The 22,412-nt window shown below is 42.9% G+C and overlaps 1 protein-coding gene across 4 annotated transcripts in view; it reads left to right on the forward strand.

Annotated features, from left to right (window-relative positions):
- Positions 1-22,412, forward strand: part of ehbp1 (EH domain binding protein 1) — a 157,100-nt gene that overhangs the window by 129,443 nt on the left and 5,245 nt on the right. For all 4 annotated transcript variants that reach the window (XM_035904844.2, XM_087850042.1, XM_087850041.1 and 1 more), the window contains 2 exons: positions 17,548-17,647; positions 18,555-18,628. In XM_035904844.2, the coding sequence (XP_035760737.2) occupies positions 17,548-17,647; positions 18,555-18,628 (174 nt within the window). The remainder of the gene's footprint in view (positions 1-17,547; positions 17,648-18,554; positions 18,629-22,412) is intronic.

The raw sequence follows: 22,412 nt of genomic DNA on the forward strand, positions 1-22,412 counted from the left end.
AACACAAACAGCATGTGCAGCTTTAAGTATATTATCAGGACCAGTTCTTTCACAAACGTATTGCTGAAGAAGCTTAACATTAATTATTGTAACTTTGGGCAGATTACATCCGTGCCCGCCTTGTAAGCGCAGGCAGACTCATCTTGACCTCCTATACGAGAGCTTAAAGACACAAGAATGGCATTTTACCAACTTTAATGGGATAACCAGTCTAATCTTTCAGCACTGAGAGAAGAAAAAGTGTTTAGAGTATAATACCCTCTACAGTTCACACACTGAAAGATGGAGGGAGAGGAGAGGGTTTAGTGTTGGCTTTAATCAGCGGTCACTTTGTTTTTCAGGTGCTGCTTTTCACGTTTTCCTCTGATTGCTTTTTTTTTTCTCCATTCTTAGATAGACATTCTCCACATTCACCTCTCCTCCTGAGCCTCCCAATATAAACACAGGCTATGCTGAAAGCTTGTCCACTGTGTGAATTCTGATTGAGATAGTTGAACACAGAACGATTGCCACTATTGTTTATCCATAATCACAGACTCGGTTCGTAAGCTAAGCTCGTGGCAACTGAGATAGACACAGCCAAGAGAAGATGCGCTCCCTTCTTTTCAAAGCCCGTGGTCTTTTTCTTGTTGTTGTTGTTGTCAGGGTTACGAAAAGAGCACTCGCTTTCAATCGAATGGTTTTGTATTAGACCACGGTGGAATGTGTTTGTGGTCATCTTGAATTCACTTCAGGAGCAAATGCACCGTTCTTCCCTATGGGGCAAGAAAAGAAATCTAGGGATCACTCCTTTAAAACCCCATTGCCTTTTTCTTGCCTTTGAGGGAGCAAAACAAAGGATTTGAGCTTTTTTTTTTTTCTTGTTGTTTTGTGTGAAGTGTGTGTGTGTGTGTGTGCGTGTGTGTGTGACTCTAAGGTTCAACTGGGTCAGAACACAGATTAACACCCCCCCACACACACACACACACACACACAGACTCCCTTTCCCGCCCATGCCCTTAATCTCCTCGGCCATTTGAATGTTTGAGTAGCAAAACAATTTAATTACTCAACTTGCAAGGACTGAGCACAAGCGACCAGCGTGGAGCTCCTGTCCTCCTCCCGCCCTCCACCCACCCTCCACCCTCACAGTCCAGCGCAGTAACACCACCCTCACTCCCAGATGTGCGCTGCTCCTTCTTCTTCTCCTCCTTTCTCTCCCCTCCCCTCCTGCTTTTCTCCAGCTCGGTGTCAGCCTTTCATACATTCTTTAACAGTGGGGATGAAAGGGGGATTTTTAGGAAGATTAGGGAATGGGATCCTCTAGGCATTGTCTGAGAATCTTCAGATAAAACGAGCCGGGTGGATGGAGTCACCGGGAGGGTGGGAGGAAGGAGGGGATTGGAGTCGAGGGGGGGGTGGCTTCTTAGTACAGAGACGTGCAAGTTAAATTTGTTTCCAAACTGGAGCAGAAATCATCCTGTGTCATTTAGCTATATTTTCTTTCGTTATAGCGGTTACCCAGATTTAGGTAAAGTTGTGTTCACTGGGCCGGGCAGCCCATCTGTGTTTCCTGCCAGTGATGGCGCCGATTAACATTTTCAGCCACAGGGTGAGTAAGTGAAGATGAGGAGGCCGGGGCGGGGGGCGGTTGTTGGAGAGAATTCGGAGGTGGACAATGGCCGCTTATGATAATCTGCTCTTTATTGGAGCATCCCGCCAACGCTTTCATCAGCTGCCTCTTCGCCTGAGACCCCATGCAGCAGCCGGTCCAAAGCACGCTGCAAGCTGCCAAACACGTCGTCACAGACAAGCGAGTGTCGAAATTACACACGCATGCGAACACCCACAGCTACACAGAGGACAGAAAAATAATCTTTTTAGCAGCACAGTGATCCACACAACCAGATAAAGTGAAAATAGATGATTTTTTTAATTAAATTGTTAAATTTGAGCAATAAATTACTGATTTTTTTTTTGTTGTTGTTGTTGACTTCTTTTGTGGGGGGGATTTCTCTTGGCTTGTCAGAGTTTAATCCACAGTCTTTCAGCCATCTCTTACTTTACTTACTTGCTTTCACCTCTTCTCAATGATAATCCTCCAATGCACATTTTGGCTAAAGATGTTTATTTTTTCCCTCCATTATATAATTGATTATTATTCCATTTAAAAACTCCAGCCCAATAACATAATTGAATTTCATCGTTGCAGTCAATTAATCAAGGCTTTCTTATGGTAACTGATGTGGTGGCACTCCACAATGCAGGTTAATGACAGAGGTTTGGCCAGTAATTACACCATTCACTTGCTAACACAGCTGCTTGTCATCACCCCCCCCCCCCCCCCCCCCATACACACTCCTCCCCATTTCCCCATTGTTATGAGCACTCCAGGCTACAAATACCAACAGCTGTCTTTCCCAATACATTTCCATTTAAATGTCTATTTAAACACTGCAATTTTGCATCTGTGTATTGAATCAGAAGCTTCATCAGCCTGGTGTTGGTGTCTGTGTTAATTTAAGGCTATTTCAGATTGAAAGGTGTGTTTATAAACACATTAAAAGCAATGTAAAGTTTGAGTATTTATCAAGAAATCGAAAGACTTTATTAATTGGTAGTTTTCAGTTAGTTAAATGTACCCAACCATGGGAAACAGAAGCTGATATCTGAGGGGAAACAGCTGTCGGAGGAGTGGATAAAATGATTGTGTAACAGGAAGAGATGAGGGAGGAATCGCAACACAGAGATGTAAGAAGGATGACTAATGTTGTTAGCGGAGCCATTACTGGTCCGCAGATTAATTCATTAAGTAAATTCATCATTCACCTCCCCTCGGCCTCTTGTCACAAGCCGTGTAATATGACACCCCTCAAATTTGTTCTAACATCTACCCCAGGGGGGGTTGAGCTCCCTCCCACCCACCATCCCCACACACACTCACACACACACCCTCCTTCTTCTCTTTGCTAATGGAGCAGGCGGAGCCACTTATGCTAAAAAGGCTGCAGCTGTCTGTCAGCAGGTTGAGGGGGGTCCTCCACTGGGGGTTATCACCACTCTCTACATCTTACAAACTCTCACTACTTCATTCAAAAAATCCTCCACCTACAGGTGGCTTCACCAGGCTGTGCGTCACAATTAAAGCTGAAAATAGCGACTATTCTTTGCCTATGCCTACACAAAAATTATCCAAAGCTTGCTTCTTTTTTTTCATGATAATCTATTTTTATAATCGATAAAAATAAATGTCAGCAAAAAACAAAGAAATCAGAAACAAAACAAAAATGAACAGAAAATTATCCTCTTATATTCATATATGACAATTCATATCAAGACACCTAATTTATTCATATTTATTATTTTAAGTATAGAAAATAAATATTAATAAAACTTTTGTTCATTCAACGTGTGTAACAAAGCAAACACCGCATACTTAGTATAAATTAATTACTCAACACGTCTATGAAATCCAAATATTCAAAAAAGGTCCACAACCCTTTTATAATATATTTCTTTTCTCTTTCAGTATATATGCGTTCGTTTCAGGTGGAATGTTTGACATCTGGTTTGTTTTTTTCCACAGTGCTGTTAGGATTTTCTGCTTTAAAACCCTGTGGTTCATTAATATTTGTTCATTTCTGTTCTTTTAGATATAAACCCAGTAGAAATGGCTTCGGGTCTGGTGGAATTTCTTTTGACATCTCTGCATCTTTTTATTCATATCAGGTTAAAGAATAAGTTTTCATGACTACAGACATCTGTTGACTGCTTTTAGGTCCTAACAGTTTGAAACTAATTGAAAAAAGTAACTTGATATCCAGCCTTATTTTGCTCGCTCTCCTGCAGCTCGATGATTGCTCGGCCAGCCTGAGAATCCCTACAGATTTATGCTGTTTGTCTTAAGCTGTCCCAATTAACACCCGTCAACAGGTACCGGCGTTTACACTAGCGCTAAATCAACTCGTGTTTCTCCACCCCTCTAAGCTCCCTAAATGGTTCACACCTCAGTGTGTGTGTAAACACATTCCCGGGAAGCTAAACCACATGGCTTAACCTTAGTTTAGCCCCGCCGAGCCCTGGCTTACCTGCGAGTTTCAACATGATTCGTTTACAGTGCTTTTTAGCTCTGTGGCTGCATGTGGCAGAGAGGAAAGGCTTGGTTTTAATGTGAGATGGGAGTGGAAATGAGACTGACATTTATGTTAATTGTGATTGTCTGTGTTGTAGCAGATGGTTGCTATGAGATTAAAACTGGACAAAAGACATGCAGTTGAATGTTCGTATCTCTAAATAATACAGTATAACCTGTTTACTGGTCAAACACCTGTTTAGGTAATATAATTTTTAGCTACATTAGCACAATCGCATTGGTTTTGACTTGATTATTAATACGTTTGATTGGAATATTTAGGTTGGTTAAGGGGAAATTTAGGTTCCTTTTTTAAGGATGTAAATTTTATTAAAAAGTCAAGAAACCTCTTTTTTATCCCATATTTGACTGGAATCAATGTTGGGCTAATAATGCTAAACAGAAGTGACGTACAGTATTTTTCAGGTTTGGCTTAAATCAATCATGTTTGAGCCTTTAATGTCCGGGTTTAGTGTTCTTGCAGCAGCAAAAACAAACAAGTTTGCACATTTCAGCTTAACATATTTACCATCATGAGTAGGATCCAGCTAGATGGCATTGTAGACCCCCTCCACGAGTCTCCGTCAGGCTGTACTGATGATGTAACCCCCGCCCCTCCAATTCCTCGCAGCCTGACCACACTCAAGCAGAGCAGTCAGAAGAAAAAACGAACCCAGGGCCTAACAAATACATGAAGGTTTGGTTTAACTAAATCCCACAGATAATGGCTACTGTGTCAAAGACTAAAGATAGCGGGGAGGGGTGGTGGCGGTGGTGGATGGAGGGGGAGATTACTCTGGCGTTTTGCATCAGTTGCTTTCTGCTGGGTGGCCCTGCTTGTCAAGAAAAAGAGGGAGAGACGGATGGAAAAGAAGAAGGAGAGAAAAGCATTTAACGCGGCACATTGAGAAGAAGAGGGCTCTTAATGCCATCAAAGCAAGGGGAGAAATCAGCCATTAATTTATTCCCGCCCTCAAACACACTCATGCATGCATGCAGGCAGGCAGGCATACACAGCGCGCGCGCACACACACAAACACGCCATGTACACTCCTTCTGTTGTTTGAGAATTTCTGTAACATCTGGTCCACGCCAGTCCTGCAAACCCACCGAGAACAAGGCTGACAAAATGTTTCCACTGTGGTCCCCATTGTATGTGTGTGTGTGTGTGCGTGCGTGCGTGCGTGTACATGTGTGTGCTCCTTAAATGATTTTTGTGTGGATTGAATTATAGCCCTTACGTGAGGAGAAATTTTTCACCCTAAGATTCAGCAGGAGAGGCAGATGACTGGGCTATTCATTGGCTGATAAGAACTGATGGAGAGGTTAATAAGCTACACACCCAGGTCATCACAGGCTTTTTACTGGGCTACAGAGGAGAAAGGAGGACGACGACGATGATGATGTGTGTGTGTGTGTGTGTGCGTGCGTGCGTGTGTGTGTGTGTGGATTGTCAGGATGGATGGTGTGCATCTCTTGAGAATCTGTACGTTTAACATACCTTTAAAGGGCCTTCAAACTTCAGTCTATCAGACGGGAATTACCAAATATTTGACTTTATGCAGGCAGGAAAGCGTGTGCACGCGAGCATCTATGTGTAAGATTCTTCCATGTATAAATGCACAGTGATGTAAAGTGCTCATTAAAGTGTCCTCCTGCTGGAACGGCGACTGCAGTTGACTGACTGAAGTGACTGCAGTTGTTCGGCAGCGGAGCCAGACTGAGCAGTGACTTGTTGCCATTTGCATCATCTCACCATCAAGCATCAGGAGCACAAGCAAATACTGTAGCTGGAAACTATAACTTTGAAGCAATATATGATTTATGTTTTGATTTCATGATGAAATACTTATTTTAAACATTCAAAAAGAAATGCTTTCATTTTGAGTTCAGAAATGTAACATTACTTAACACATCTCTGTGATGTCACTTGTGATGCTCCTCTTGCTCTTATGCACGCACTCTTAGGCTCAATAGTCAGTTGCAGTCAAAAGAATTAACCGCTGAGTTCACATAGCCTTGTAACCTTCAGGCTTTGTTTATGATCCTGAGGTTTTCCTAAAGGCTCTCTCTGAGTTTACCTTTAAAGTTTCCTTTACCTATCACAGATGCTACAAAGTGTCCTCGTGTGATTAATCGTGTTTTTTAATCACACAAGGACTTGACCCACCTCATCTCCATCAGTTGATCTGTTTCATCATCACAGAGTCTTTGTCTCGAGGTTTCTGCAGCAATAAATATTTCTACTCTACAAGTGTTAGTCATGATTCTCTGCAGAATATTTCATTGTAGTCATTAGAACGTACCCAAATTTCTTTGCTACAGTGGTGGGTCCATTCGTTGTTACAGTTAATAATATTAAATAACTCTTGAATCTCATTTTTTTCTCCATGTAATCTGTCACCTTTATGAAATATATTGCAATATAATTTTAGAAAAACCACCTTTATAAAGACTTTACAATGACACTAATTATTAACTCAGTGAAATTGTTACTAATTGTTATTTCAAATGTTATTTCTAATTTTTTTTTCTTCAAGTGGTGACACCAAAAGGCAGTGAAAAAATAATCATTGAAGCCTTTTTTGATAAATTGAACTTAAAATATACTGACATTGTGGAAATGGAAAACGGAATATAAAATGTTTTGCTGAATTATAGACGTGCCTGTGGTTCAAATATGAGAGCAGGTCGTTCACTAATCAGAAGGTTGGTGTTTCGATCCCTGACTCCTTTGAAGTATCGTCAGGCAGGATGCAGAACCCTGATGTGTCCATCAGAGTGTGCGTGTGAATGTGTGTGACTGAGTGAATGTGGCTTCTAGTAAGAAAGCTCTTTGAGTGCCCTTATTGTGTAGAAAGATGCTATGTACATATAGTCTATTTACCATTTACCTACACATCACTCATATTCTTTAAATTTATCTTGCAAGAGACCTTCAGTACTACCTGCAGTACTCAAAAACACCTTTAGTTTATTAGTGTAAAGCACAAGCTTACACTAATACACTTATACCTTTTCTGTATGTTTTAATGGTAGGTCAAGCACTGCTGTTATTCCAAACCTAGCTCAGCCTAGTTTTATTTCCCACAATTCCCTTGTGTAACCTGAGGCTAGAGCAAAGCACCCCCCACTAAGATGAAGACAAAACACTCAGGAAAAAAAAACAGACTAATCTGTGTTTCTCTCCCCCAACCTCTTTCCTCTCTCACTGTGCTGTGGATACTCAAAAATACACCTCTGTGACGTTTAAACTGAAACCACAGTACAAGTGTTTTTATGCATTAAGAAGCACTGGTCAAATCACGTAGGACTTGGTGGATATCAGCCATCAGGAGCTGACCACCAAGGCTCAGCTTGAATAAATGTACCTCATTTAAATCTGTACCCCAAAACCTCATTGCTGCCATGTAACGGTGGAGCTAAGGAGTAACGTGAACCAGATACAAATGAGTTTCAACAGATGGAGCTCAAGATGTTTTCCCAGTGATCATCACTTCTGGCATTGAGCTGCTTGATTGAAGAATCTCTCACACTTTGTGTTGTAGCACTGAAGCCTAATAGAAGCCGCCTCCCGAAGGTCCAAGCAAAGGCTCTCATTCTGAGAAAGAGAAAAAGACTCCAAACAGGACCCTAGCATGGGGTCTCTCCGCTCTTCTCTCCCCCTTCATACCGACTCTTGTCCCAGGGCTAATAGGGAGGCGCCGCGCGCCTTTCCTGCTCCCTATCACCTACTCACCTTAATAATAAAAGAGAGCCCCCTGTGGAAAGTGGCTAGCAGGAGCTGGTGAAGATCACACTGGTAATAGGATGATGCCTTTTTGCCTTTTGTCATGAGATTATGAACAGGGATAGCCTCTCCTCTCTGCTCCTCCACTCTTCTTTACTCTTCCCACACACAGCTACAGACGTCCTGGAGGGCCCTGTCGAGTTGGAGTGGAGACAGGCGTAACTGTGGCTTTGTTGCTCTGCTTGTATGGTAAAAGGCCCGCTAATGAAATACCTTTTAGGGGGTATCGGCAGGTGAGCTCCCCAATCAGACATTTCAGCAAAAACACACACACAGGCGTACATACACTCACATATTCTCCGTCTCCTCTCATCTGCCCCCTCTTGCTATATTAATTACCTGAAGTGCTCCGGCCCTGAAAAAAGCTCTCGATTCTGCCGCGCCTCTCCCCTCTCTTCATCCAACACGACAGCCACAACGGCCTGAGCTAGCCTAAAGTGGGGCAGGGGGGTGCAACAGAAAAGGAAGGGTGATAATAGTAGTAATGAACACGGGTGACAATAATGAGAAAGGTAATTGAGAAATGGCGTATGGCAGGCCCCCTGATTTTCCTTTTCCAGCCCCAAGCTAAGTGGGGACGAGTTGAAAATCATCTTATTTAGGGCTCAGTTAAATGGTTCGTGTAGCGCGTTGGAGAGTGTGGGGATTTCTGACGCTAAAGCTAAAGTGAGCTGACAAGCATAGAGTGGGTGATACAGCAGCCTAATGGGTTAGGGAGTGTTTAAAGCCGCTGTTGACTTTAGGCTGACTCTGTGTGTTTTTTTTTCTTCTTTCCCCCCTTTAATTTCTTATTGACATTGAATGGCATGGTCAAAACAGCCTGTGCTGCACTGTTAGGATTATTGTTAAACACCTCAGTGCTTCACTGCTGTTCCTTTCTCTTCCAGTCAGCTCGCTATGGTTGTTTTCTCCATTTGTATGGATGTGAAAATTCACTCTGCAGGACTGCACATGCTCCAAATGCTCTGTTTGAGCATATCTGTGTTTGATTATGGCTCAGTTTGTATGCACTCTGCTTCCATCTTATGTTTACTGTAAATCCCTATAACTTGTGTGTGCGTTCGTGGACTCGCATTGCCCGCCTTTCTCTCTCTTGTGTGCATCTTTCTGTTTCCTCCTGGCCTTCTCACCCAGGCTGTGATAGAGACCGGGCGGTCTGGGCTTTAACAGACAGAAGCTGCCTCCACCAGCCCATAGTCTGCCACTCTCTGATAATGTTTATTGATTTGTAGCAGAAACACAATTTGATGGAGATGGGGGAGGGAGGAGAGAGGAGGAGATGCTTCGGGGGTGAGTCGAGGCAGAGTGCATATTTGTGATTGTCACGGCATGGCTGGTTCTCCTAGAAAAAGACTCTGGGAATGGCACTTATTTTGTTCTGATCTGAGCACCTTTCAGCCCCTTTATGTGATCAAATAAAATATGTTTGATTTAAATATTTAAAATGAGACGCTAAAGAAAGTTGAAAGAGGAGAAATTACTTCCCTTGTCCAAATATACTCTTCAGCTGTGCTCAGTGTGCATGCGTGTGTGTGAAAATGAAACCTCCTAATATGAGCATTTCATCTCCTCACTCAGTCTATTATGTGAACCCTGTTTGCCAAAGCTCCCATCTGTCCTTAGCTTCTGAGGTTGAGGTGTTTGGAGGTTGCTCTACTGTTGGCTCTGAGGTCAAACGTGTTTACCCAGTGGTGTGTGTTTGCGCGTGTGTGTGTGCATGCGCACTAGGGCTGCCACGATTACGTCGACTATCAAAATCGTCGACAACTGATTTAATAGTCGACGCGTCGTTTGAAGCTTTGTAAGATCCCAAAAGACGCAGGAATAAGTTGTAGGATTTAAGAGTGTAATAACGGACTGAAACAGAAGATGGCAGCACTGCATGTACAAGGATGCCAGCTGCCGTTAAACCCCGAAGAAGTAGCAGCTCTGTCCCAGAATTCATAGCGCAGCCCAGCACAGTTTACAACAATGGCGGCAGCTAGTTAGTTTTAATATTACTCTTATTATTCTTTCTGGGTCACAAAATAAACTTTTAACATATTTTTAGGCGAGAATGTAGCTGTGTAAACCTCAAATATCTGCTCAGTTCATCAAGACACCACATATTTTTAAAAGCGCTCTGACGTTTTCGGAGACGTCTGTTACCCACTAGCTCGATAGCTAGCCGGGGGCAAGGCTCACTAGAGGCCATGAGAACACCGGACTCCCGGCAAATCGTTTTCAAACCCACCGCCGTCTTTCGCTACTCAGGTTAAACATATATAAGTCACTTAGATAACTTAAAAATGTTATTGTTTGGCTTTTTTTTTAGTATTTTATTTGTTCCTGAGTAAATCGGTTTGGCTGAGATTAAAGTTATAGTTTTTACACAGCTGAATAAACGTCAAGCAGACAACTGATTATCAGAAGTGTGAGATGCTCGAGAATTTACTCCGGCATCCCGTTTTTAGATAGCAAGGAGTTTATTAAACTTCACCAAAACAATCTGCAAATTTCATTAAAATTTAATAAACTGTCATCTTGTCTTTATTTTTAGTTAGCACATACCTTAAACACTTAAAGCTGTAAGCTAATGATAGTTATATAAGAGCAGATGCATGCTGGTGCAATAAGCTGTAGTCCAATGGAGGCATGATCTGATTAGTCGACTAATCGCAAAAATAATCAGTGATTAGTCGACTATCGAAATAATCTTTTGTGGCAGCCCTAATGCGCACATACGTTTCTGTTTCTGTATATTTAGAAGAGTCCACAGAAAAGATTAAAGAGGTGAAGAGTGGCGGATGGAAAGGAAGAAACATGTTAGCAGGATAACATGTTAGGCTTTGACAGTCTGACTCTTCTCCTCCCTCAAACTAGGCTCATCATCAGGACTCCATGTTAAAAATTAACCCAAATCAATGAAATATATATGTATGAAAATAAAAAGCATGTTTTCACATATGAAACTCTATAAGAGAATTTTTCAGCTTTTGGATTCAGGAAACGTTGCAGAATAAATCCCAGGTGTGTGTGTGTGTGAGAGAGAGAGAGAGAGAGAGATGCCACAGGCCTCTTTTACTCTTAAAATTATCAGTGAGTGCCTCCTACCTGACCCCCTCAAAAATCAGCTTCGCCATCATATGAAAACTGTCAAAGATACAGGCCCTCAAAATACTTTATGTCATGCCTCTTTTTTCCCCCACAGTGAACTCTCGAGTACACAATTCTGAGTAAAATTCTACCAAATAAATCTTTAGTAATCATGATTTAACTGAAATTGATTTAATTTTTTTTTTTTTTTTTTAAAAAGCTGGCTCTTTTTTGCACTTCTTTAATGGGACCTGATGTTCACTATCATCACCATCAAAGCAAACCAGAAAGCTACAACAAAGAGGTACAGCTGTGTTTTTATTGGATTTTTCTCCTGCTCGGTTTACAGTTCCCAACACCGAGTCAGTTTCACCAGTCACATCCAAACAGTTGTTAAATAGGCAATAATTATTTTATCCAGCATAATTTCGTAACACTCATCCCCTCCTGATCTCCTTTTATTACTGATTATGGTAACAAAACAATCGTATGATGAAAATATTCATCGTCATTCACCAGGCCTGTGCTGTTGCTCTTCCAACATCAGCATTTTGAAAGATGGGCTTCCCCTGTCAGCATATTGCGTGAAATCAGAAACAAATCATTCTGCAGCCCTGCTTATGATTATGCATCAGATTTAATTAATCTCAGTGCCTCCAAAACTCTGCTGCACCCTACTCCTGCTTCTCCTCCTCTCCCTCTCCCCTACCTTCACCTCTTTTGTAAGTTGTAAAGCAAGCAGTGGTTGACAAATGACACCAGTGGAAAAGGCACGCATTGTGCCTCAGTGTGAGAGGAGGGTTTTTTTCCCCTCCTCTTTCTTTTTTTTCTGAATTTTTACTTTTCTCTATCCGGGGGGAGCAAGAGGAAAGAGGTGAGTGTGAATCGGTTAATGTGTTCCATTCACCAGACCTTATACACAGGTTCAATAAAGCAGGAATCTGCTCTATGAGCTAGGACCCATTGTGCCATTGAGGACACCTAAAAGAGGCCTCGTACAAGACTCCCTTGGAAAAATAGCCCTCAGCACCACTCCAGAGGAGAGGAGAATAGAATAGGAGAGAGCAGGAGGAATCACATGCAGTGGCTAGGCAGTTTGATTCTTACACATCTCACCAGTGTTGTAACATTTGGCGTGCATAGCTTTGAGTACATCTTTGACTTCAGTGTTACTCTAATTTTCAGAAATGGAGAGAAAGACGAGCGTAAGCTTCAGATGTGACGCTTTTTATGGGTAAACCTGAATTTGAGAGCTCCCTAAACTCTCCTGCTTACAAGCTTCACTGTGTCCTTCCCTGTCTCCTTTCCTAACAAGACACTCCTCTCCTCACATTAATTAAATCAAGTCTTCAGTAGGCTACTTACACACAATTCCCCCCCTCCCTCCGGTCCTCGGCACAAACCTCTCTGATTAGGCCGGCCCCTGTCATGCATATTCACATCACTGCCGTGACAGCCTTTTAACGAGCTCTTACCTAATCACAGGAAACAATGTTCATCCTGTTCTTTTTATTCCTCCTTCTCTCATTTTCTTTCATGTGTCTTTGGCTTTCTTCTTCCCCCGATCCCCGCTGATATCAGACGGGCTTGACGCTCGGATGGAGAGAACGATGGGGGGAGATGCACAAGTGCAGCTCTGCCCTAAATAAACCGCAATTGAGAAAGTGACTTGAACACAGAAGAGAAGTTCAGCTCCATCTCCTCCCTTCCCCTCCTCTTCTTTCTCCTCCTCCTCCCTGCCTTTTTATATGTCCGATAGACAAATTGGATTAGCAGCTATTGGATTAAATGACAAAATGGTGGGATAAGGACTGAGATGAACATGCTGTGATCACAGCTTTTAATGTGTTTCTCTTTCTGTCGCATTCATTTTCCTCGGTTATCCAAGCTGCTTCCTTCAAGGCACAGAAGTTTCTCCAGGGAAGAACAAATGCAGGACATCCTGCTCATCCACTTACTGCAATTTGTATGAATTAGAATGAACATCTCATGTGCAAATACTGCACATGTTGCTGTTTGAAGCCATTGATCACAATAATGAAAGAGAAAATACATTTTTCTCTTTCACAATAATCAAAGAGAAAAAAATATTTTAAGTATTAGTTGCTGAGAGCAGTTAACATTAGCAGCCCTCTTTTCTTACAGATTAACTTCATAATTAAATTTATAATTTGTTGCAAAGATTCTTTTATGTTGTGACTTCTGCTTTCTCCACAGCGGTGGCTAAACTAAACAACTGACATCGTTGCAATCTCAGGAAAATAAAGAGCAGCCCCATACATCTGCATACATTCCTATTTTCAGCATTTTCATTGTGACTAATCTGTTTTGGTCTTTTTGTCGCTCTGTAGTCCTAGGGTTAACATCGATCACTGGTTTAAGAGGGAGACGCAAATCCCCGAAGCATCCAAGTAGATCCGTCCACTGCAGCGACCGCTTGCAAATAAGGGAGCAGCTAAAAGAAGCTAAACTACACACCGATAATTTAAAGCTAAAGTTATCAGTAATTGCAGGTTTAGTGCAGTAGTGCAGCTTCTGGTTTGATGTTTTAGTCACCAATTAAAAATACAGCGATGCCAGTTAAAGTCAATTAATGTTTACTTACTAAGACTAATGCTAAAGCATGAATTTTGTGCATTTAGCACATGGCAGCATGGCGCTCTTAATTCAAAGCAGCTCAGGCCAACAGCAGCAGCAGTTTGACCACCTCGGGGTGAGTTTCATTATTCCTATCAACACTGAATGGAACATTGGCCAAGATTGCTATCTTAATCTTATTTGGCTATAGAGGCTGCCTTTGTACCCCTTTTTTTTCCATTTCTTTCTGCATTTCTCTCTCACCATCTCTCATATGGATGCTCCCAAACACAGTGACCTATGCTAACCAGCCTTGTCTTCATGCCTCGAGGATAGCAGCCTCCCTCCACACACGGCAGTTGGTGTCATTGTATCCTGGTTGCGTTTCTGCGAGAGGCCGGGAGTGGAACAAGAGAAGAGGAAGACAGGCAATCAGATAGAGGGGTTGTTGGGATATGTCTATCAGTTGTATCTCAGCTCTGTGTGTGTGTCTGAGTTGATTGTATCTTGTGTGTTTCTTACCAGCACAGCTGCATTGATAGCTGAGGTAACACTAAGGATGATATTAATGGCGATAAACCTCGTGCATTTTCCTCACTAACCCTTTGATGTCCCCATCACACACTGTACCAACGCCAAATTCATTGCTTCAGTCTCACTGGAGTTGGCCTGTTTCTGCTCTGCCCTGCTCTGTGTTGAGCACTAAGAAGTGGCGTGTAAGGCAAGCAGCAAGACCCAGAATGCACCCTGCCAAACTGCCAGATGCTTTGATCCAAGATGGCCCCCTGAGAGCCAGCATGGATCCACAATGTATCAGAGCCAAGGCTGGATTCGCAGACACAGTGTCAGTGGTGACTGCCAAGGATATTTACACCATTTGTTTTCATACACCACCACATTCAGCAGTCTGTTGTCACTATAAGCATATGGCTTTCTATGGAGCAAAGATGTTTTTAGAATGGGCTGCACCAGTGGGAATCAAACCCCCAACCCAGCACTAGAGCCTTAATTATCATGAAACTGAAACGACCATCACTTTTACGTTTAAGATGGTATCGCGCACAGGTGTCTTGTTAATTCAGTCGTATCAAGTAGTCAAGCTAGTAGAAAACTATTTAAATAATCTGAAGACTTTTCAATAATTCATTAAATGCAATTGGCCTGTAAAATTACAATGTAATTATATAACTTTTTATTTTTTAAAGGCTCTTCCCCCAACAGCTCAAAAACTATAATTAAAGGTATAGTAAAACATGATTTTTCCCATGCTTAATTGATTGAAAAGGGGTTTAGCACCCACCCATAACAATAAATCTGCGCCCAGTCTGTCTCTTTAAGAGTCAGGTAGGATCTAGAGGTCGGAGGTGGATGCTGAGCAGCTGTCGAGTCTCCTGCCTCCATCCCTCCATCCCTCCATCCCCTGACTCACCTGCTCGCCTTTCTTTCCTCCTCCACTCCCTCCCTCGTTCCAGTCATCCCATTTTGCTTTCACATTCAATATTTCTTCCCCCCCTCCTCATCTCTCCCTTTTCTCCTTCCTTCTACCCTTTTCTCCTCCCTCTTCTCCCACCTTTTCCTCTGACCTCCCTGCCTTCCTCTCCCCTCGCCTCCCCTCCCTCCTTTCATAAAATGTGGCTGTTGGTTGGCTGGTAGCAGCTGGCTGGCTAGCGGTGGGGGATATAGCTTTATAATCCCCTCTCGTCTTCCAGCCCGCCTCGCCACAATGTCACAGGAGCTTAATATTTGCCATTATTATTTGCTTGTTTTATTTGACTTCGAGGCAGCACAATGACCTGTCAGCGCCGGCTTTATCCCCCCTCCGAGTGTCGTCCATTTCAAAGTTGACTACAGTAATCCACGAGCCCGTGATTCCGCTAAATCCCGAAGCTTTCTTTCATTCGCTTGGTTTTTTTGGGGGGGGGGAGTTTCTTGCTTTCTTTCATTTTCCCTTCCCGCTCCCTCCTCCTAAATGAAATTACATACATCTGCTGGCTCAGAGTATCACAAATGTCCACACATTCACCGGTGTCCACACACATCCACGCGTTTGCCTTTTGTCATCAGTGACGCAGTGGCCCGATGCTCCCACTGCTGCAATGAACACTGGTGTGTGTGTGTGTGTTTGATGGAAAAATTCCTTTCTTTCTCATTTTCTTGTCTCCTAAGAAGCAAAGCTATTTATTTATTTACAGCTTCTCATCAAATAAATGATACAGTGGTTACAGCTACAATACTCAGACAATAAATGTTGGAAATCTTCTTAAAACCGTTGCTGCATTTACCACAGTGAATGGAAGGATTCATATCGCCGCTGCAGAGTTAAACGGGACCTTATGGATTATCGCCGCTGACACTGTTCAGCTGACCTCGAGATTCGATAAAGAATAAATAGCATTTTAATTTATAACACGTGAGAGATTATTAAAATAAACCAAGCAGAAAGAGATGCTTAGCAGTATTATTTTATGGAAATCTAGTTTTAATTTTATTGATTATCCGTTCCTTAAAAAAAAGTAGTCATAACATCTGTAGGTAATTTAAAGATTTACCTTTAAAGTAATAGTCTTTTTTATTATACCTAAATAGATAATATTACCAATAACTCACAAATAAATTGTAAATTTGTAGAATTATAGTAAATAATTATTTTACTGGTAGCATTTTGCATCTTTATTATGTGTTCATTAATCATCACTGCTGAGACTGTTGTTATTTTTGTTCCTGCTCAGTGAGGCCATCCTGATTCCCAGGGTGTCAAATACTGCAGTTTAATCAAAGCCTCTGGATCCCGAGAGACACGCCTGAGGTGTCTTTTCACTTTGGTTTGGTGTAAAACCTTACAGTGTAATCATTACAGGATGAAAATTGGAGCAAAAGCCTGGGATTAAACAGACCTACATGAATTTACAGCATAAATACACCTGCTCGTTATCTTTGCCACACCTGGTCCAAAATAGCCCCACTTAGTTACTTGAAGATGCACTAAACAGTATCTAGAAAGTTTTATAAATAGGTTCCAAATTTACAGTAACCATCCAGCTAATGTTCAGACTATTATCCTGTTTCCAAATTTAATTCATTCCAAAAATATTAAATAACTTTTCGTGCATGTTTATGGGCCGTACTTGAAAATGCTATCAACCCTTCCTCTGTAAGCATTTAACACCTGAGAGCTTCAAAGAGCATTTAGTTACCATTTGTCAGTTTCTGGTTTGAGCGTCATCACAGGTTGTTTAAAACCTTACGATTATGTGGTTTTAGTACACGGAGGCCAGCAGATGCACAGTGGGAGTCAAACTCCACACCCAGGCAGCTGGTCTTTATTCCAGGTCAAACACGATGGAGGCTGTCGCTGTTACCTGGCTAACATTTGAAGCTTTCGATTCGATGTGCTTTGTCTGTATCAGTTGTGCGCATCCCATTGTACCTTGTAAGTAAGTTACAGCATAGAGCTTTAGCCCCAGGCGTGGGCAAAGCTTACATTAGCCATGCATCTGAGCCTCACTAGCTCTCTGTGTGTGTTGAGCAGGTATTACACTAAGCAGTAGAGAGTCCCAGAGACTTTTTTTTTTTTTGAAGGCCTGCTGAGTGATTGGTGGGATATGTATTGCCCTACAGTGAGAGGCTTCACTCCGTAAAGGCGCTCGACGGTAATCGCAGAGTTAATCCCGCCCCGGTTGAAGCCGTATTGACGTTGTGAAGGCATGGTGTGAAGTAGGTGAATGTTTACACAGGGAACATAAGCGAGGAGAGTATTTACACCCACACATGAATATCTGGTGGACACACTGACTCTGCGGGGGCAGCAGCTCCGTCGTTTATCTGCCTCATCGCTTTTCATGTGCATATGCTGGTGTAGCACGGCGTGCTGTAATTTTTATGTCACGTTCAATCCACTGTAAAAAAAAAAACAAAAGCAAAAGAGCAACGTGTTATTCTTGAAACATTTCCTGTAACGTGTTTATTTATTGGTGTGTTTCTGTGCTCTTTCCAGGCAACAACAAGGAGGAGGAGGAGGCCATGATGCAGGAGTGGTTCATGCTGGTCAACAAGAAGAACGCCCTCATCAGGAGACAGAACCAGCTCTCTCTGCTGTGCGTACTGTTCTTCCTCTCTGTCGCCTCGTCTTTGCTTCCATTTTAATTTCTCACGTGTCAAATTAAAGCAGCTGAGAAGCGTTTTAAACCTGCTCCTCGAGCTTTAGATCAAGCTCGTCTAAGCTGCACGGGGCAGGAGTGTCCTCTCCACTCCATTCACCCCCTCTCTGTCTATCCACTCATTGATTTACATGCAGAAAGGGATATAAAATCAATAGAAATGTGGCGATCGCTACTCTATCTGCAGTCTCTTTGTATGTGGTCAGCTGCGACAGGTGGAGACACGCGCTGCCTTTTTTTCCTCATTCGCGGCTGTAGGGATTTCAAAGTGTGCAAGTGGAGGAGAGCCTGAAGTATTCATAATCACATTATATCGTGGGAAAGGAGAGGCTTTTAAAGTGGCCAATTGACAGAAGGGCTGATTATTAGCCCTTTCTGTTCTCTCTTTGTGGAGGCAAAGAGAAAACGGCGCCTGTGAAGGACAAATTCTATTAGGGGCCGAATTAGCTCATTTTTTAATATGGCTGAAAGAGGAAAGAATTCAATTTGTGCTGCGGGTGGCAGATAGATCCACACTGGGCCACACTTGCATATACACATCTACTCCCTCATCTTCTGTTTTTAATGCATTTTCACCCCCACCCCCCAAAACTCCGCTCCTTATTTCCCTTTTTCTATCCTTACACATACACACACAGACACACACCTTCACCCAGGGCTGTGCACTATGAGTATCAGTTATGTGCAGTAGATTAATGCGAAGCCAGAGAAGGTTCGGGCGAGTGGCCGAATCGATGTTTATTGCAGGTTTCTTTAAGTACTTAATGATTTAGTCATTAACATATTGATGAACTTTGTGTGTGTGTGTGTGTTTCCCGTCTCCCCTCTTTCTAACTTGCCACAGGGAGAAAGAGCACGATCTGGAGAGGCGTTTCGAACTGCTGAACAGAGAGCTGAGAGCCATGCTGGCCATCGAGGGTAAGACACACACACGCAGAGGGAGGCTGCACATGCGTACATTAAACTCTTAATTTTGTAACTTTAGATGCATTTTAAACAGCAGTTTTCACAGCTGAGGATATTATGTAACAAGTAAAGTAAAACAACCAGGAGCTCACTTTACTCTCATTCCTAAATCTTCCTGAAATTTACCAGAACATCTGGATAGTTTAATTACTTCCCAAATGAGTCCTGCAGGAGACCGGCAGCAATAGTTGAAGTTCATTTTCCATGTCGTAGTGAGGAGGGTAAAATCGACTGTCGAGGTCGCTTGAGTTCGAGTAAAGTGGTTGGTGTCTCTTCTTCTGAGTCCTTTCTACGTGGCGTCCGCCCGTCGGGAGCCTGAAGCAGGGTGATTTGAATTCTGCTTCGGCTTGATGAGGATTAAGATGCGAGCTTGCGAGGGATTTCACTCCCAGATACTTGATCAATGCTATCTGTTTCTCAGCCAGACCCGACTAGCCGATGCCTGATGTGGAATCTGACCACAGCTGCATTCAGTGTTTGCAATGTTAAAAAAAAAAGAAAAGAAAGAAATGCAGTTATATTGTTGAAAGCTTGTTAACTACACCGCAGCCAGAAAAGCAGCCATTGTGTCGTATCAAAGTTGTCAGAGGGCCATGGAAGTTTAATCCCCTTCGACTGCGTCCTCTTTGGCAAAATGAACCTTTCGCCAATCAATGCTAATTGATTTTGCCATTCGACATTGACCAGCGCCACCCCCTTCTCACAAACCACCCCCTTTCTCCTCGCGGCCTTCGGACACCCATTGTAATTTCACCGGGCACCTGATAAGCTACCTGGTCCATAATAAATCAATTCTAATTAGCAAAAGAGGAGATGGTGGTGGGGGGCAGACGCGTATCCAAAGCGGCGCTGCAGCCGGCACCACGCTGCCTGCGTTCAGCTTGATTTCCTCCCTCTTCTCCGGCCGCTTTATTTATTTTTATTTATCGAGCTCCTGCTGGAGTCGAATGGGAGGATTTCGCTTTTTCTGCTTCACATAACGGAGTGTGTGTTTGTATCAGCGAGCCTGCTTTAAGCACGCGTGTGTGCGCATTGTTTTGAGCCGTTTTTGTCTTTGTCTCGTGTGTGTGTTGTGGATTCATATGGCTTGCGCGCATGTGGATGTGAGAGCAGAGATAGTGTGTGACTTGAGGTGGAGAGGTGGTGTGTGTCGTGTCGCCGCCGTCCTCTCTGCCTTCATGTGGACTTGTTGGATTTGCAGCTGACTAACTTATCAGCGGCCTTATTTTCCTCCCTCAGGGAGGCACTTAACATTCAGAGGCTCTGCCTTTCTCTCGCAGCCACAGATAGTTGTCAGCTGCTGGGAAGAAAGGTGTGTGTGTGTTGGTCTTCGTTTGCCTGCGTCTGTGAGTTTACATCTCACAGGTGTGTTTCCACCTTTCGTTTTCTGTGTGTGCGTGTGTGCACGTCTCCCCAGCTCTTATTTGGTGCTTGGGCAGGTCCATTGAGCGATGGTTGGGCGTGCGAATAATTGCTGATTTGGTTGGCCAGTCGATGACACACAGAGAGAGAGAGATGACTCAGAGCGAGAGAAAAAAACACACCTGCCCTCACACACACACGCCCTGCTGAGAAAAATATATACCTGCACTGAATCAAACGCACCTCTCCCTCTCAGCTGACACACATGCTGAATCACACACACTTTGTCAGGTCAGTGTGAAGACCTGAAGTTTCTGTCTTTGTCTTTTTGTGTGAAAAGACGTTAAATATCTGCTGATTTACCGTCCAGCTGCGGCAGATGTGGGTAATATTTGTAAGCAGTTATAGAGAAAGGAAAATCCTGTGAGTAGTCTCTGCAGTGATGTAGACATTTAAGGGTTTGATGAAAGTTAAAGGCAGGAGATTATAAGTTAAGCTGCTCGGCCTCCTCTCTGTTCTGAGGCAAAGGTTTGACTCGTGATGTTTTATTCCACGTTTGTGAGGCTGACGTAAGCTTACTGGGACAGTCGGGTACAAGAGGACGAGGAGGGGGGGGAGGAAGAAAAGAAAAGAGGGGAAGCTTTGAGGGGGAGAAGACGATTCATCTGAAATCAACTTTGAAGCCGATATTCTGCAAAAGGACAAATTCTTCTCAACTTGTCTCAGATTTTTGTTTGTTTGAGTTAGAAGATCTTAACGGAGCAGTGATTCCCGATGTAGTGAAAAGGCACAATGTAGAAACAATAAAGCCACACAAGGGGGAGAGAGAGAGGAGGAAGGGAGGGACTAGTTTGCAGGGCTACAGCTGCAGGATTCACTACAGTGCCAGGTATTTTTCCTGCACTTTGGATCTCAGCACATATTAACTGATAAATACAGAACAACTAATGGTCTAGTGCGACCCTAAGCAATGCTTTGTCTAACTGAATAAAGAAAGAAAGATAATTTCATATCAGCACACAGCAGTGCAGTATTTTACACATTAGTGCATCACAAACCTTTAAAAAACAATAGATCAGCACAATAATCGCAATAAATGTAAAATTTAAGATGTTTGAGTGAATTAACAGTGTCGTCACTGTACGTCTGTTGTTTTTGTTTAAATCGAATCTGTCATCTGTACATGAGGAATATTCAGAATACATTTTTACAAAAGCACTCAAACATAATTTGGTAACTGATGCTGACTCATCTTTGGACATCAAGTGTCTGCAGCAGTAAATCTACTCTAGGTCTATTAACCATGATTCACTGCGAAAAATCACAACGCAGCGATCACAAGTGGAAAATTATAATCAAACCAAAGCCAGTAATCTTAACAAGACACTCCTATAGGTAATAAATAAGTCCACGTAGTTGCATTTCCCTGCCACAGCACTGGGCCAATCCCTGTAGTAAAATATGAAAAGTTGTAAGGAACGATTTTCATGGTTAAAAATATCCCAACAACACCTATAAATGACCCCAGTCTGACACGTGAAGGTTAACAGCACAGAGGTCTTGACTTGAGGTGGGCCTTTGCATCATTAAAGCATCCAAACATGAGTCGGTGTAAGATAAAAATGCTCCGTAACTGAAGTTTAAAGCAGCTTGACATTAAAACGGTGTTCAAGGTTTGATTAAATGTGCAGAATAAAACGGTCAGGATCAGGGCCGAGGCTTCCAGGCCCCTGTTGATGTCGTTTATGAGCATGCTCAGTGATAACCACCTCCTTGTACCGTCTTGGTGTGATGCCAGGCGGGGAAATGCCATCTGTATGCCATGCTCTCATCTCCCTGCCACAAAAATTGATCCACTATGCCCTCTTTATCTGCTTACCGATTCACACCTATGTACGCACACACGGAGCGGCATCTTGGCTTCCTTCGAGGGCCCCGTGTGTGTGTGTGTGTGTGTGTTTGTGTTTAAAGTGGACGTCCTCTCGCCATCTAAAAGGGATTTATGCATAGCCGGGTCCCAGAGTTGTTTTTTTTTCTTCTCTCCCCTTGTTACGGTTTGATATGATAAGCTTTTTTATATGTTTAAAATCAATATGTAATCCTATGCAGGAGCTTATCCCTCTCCACACCCCCGACACACACACACACACACACACACACACACACACACACACACACACACACACAGCCCATTTGTAAATCTATTTGGGCTTTGTAACACATCGGGACAGCGCACTACAGACCCTGATTGATTAGGTGCACTTTGGAATCCGATCACATGGGCAACTTTTGATGATGTCGCCAACTCTTTCAGGCTTGCACAGTGACTGAAGAGGCCGATAGCAACAGGCTTCGTTCCACGCGTCGCCGGGCT

Source organism: Neolamprologus brichardi, chromosome 13 (assembly GCF_056152115.1).
Source record: "Neolamprologus brichardi isolate AB-2024 chromosome 13, ASM5615211v1, whole genome shotgun sequence".
Classification (NCBI taxonomy): domain Eukaryota; kingdom Metazoa; phylum Chordata; class Actinopteri; order Cichliformes; family Cichlidae; genus Neolamprologus; species Neolamprologus brichardi.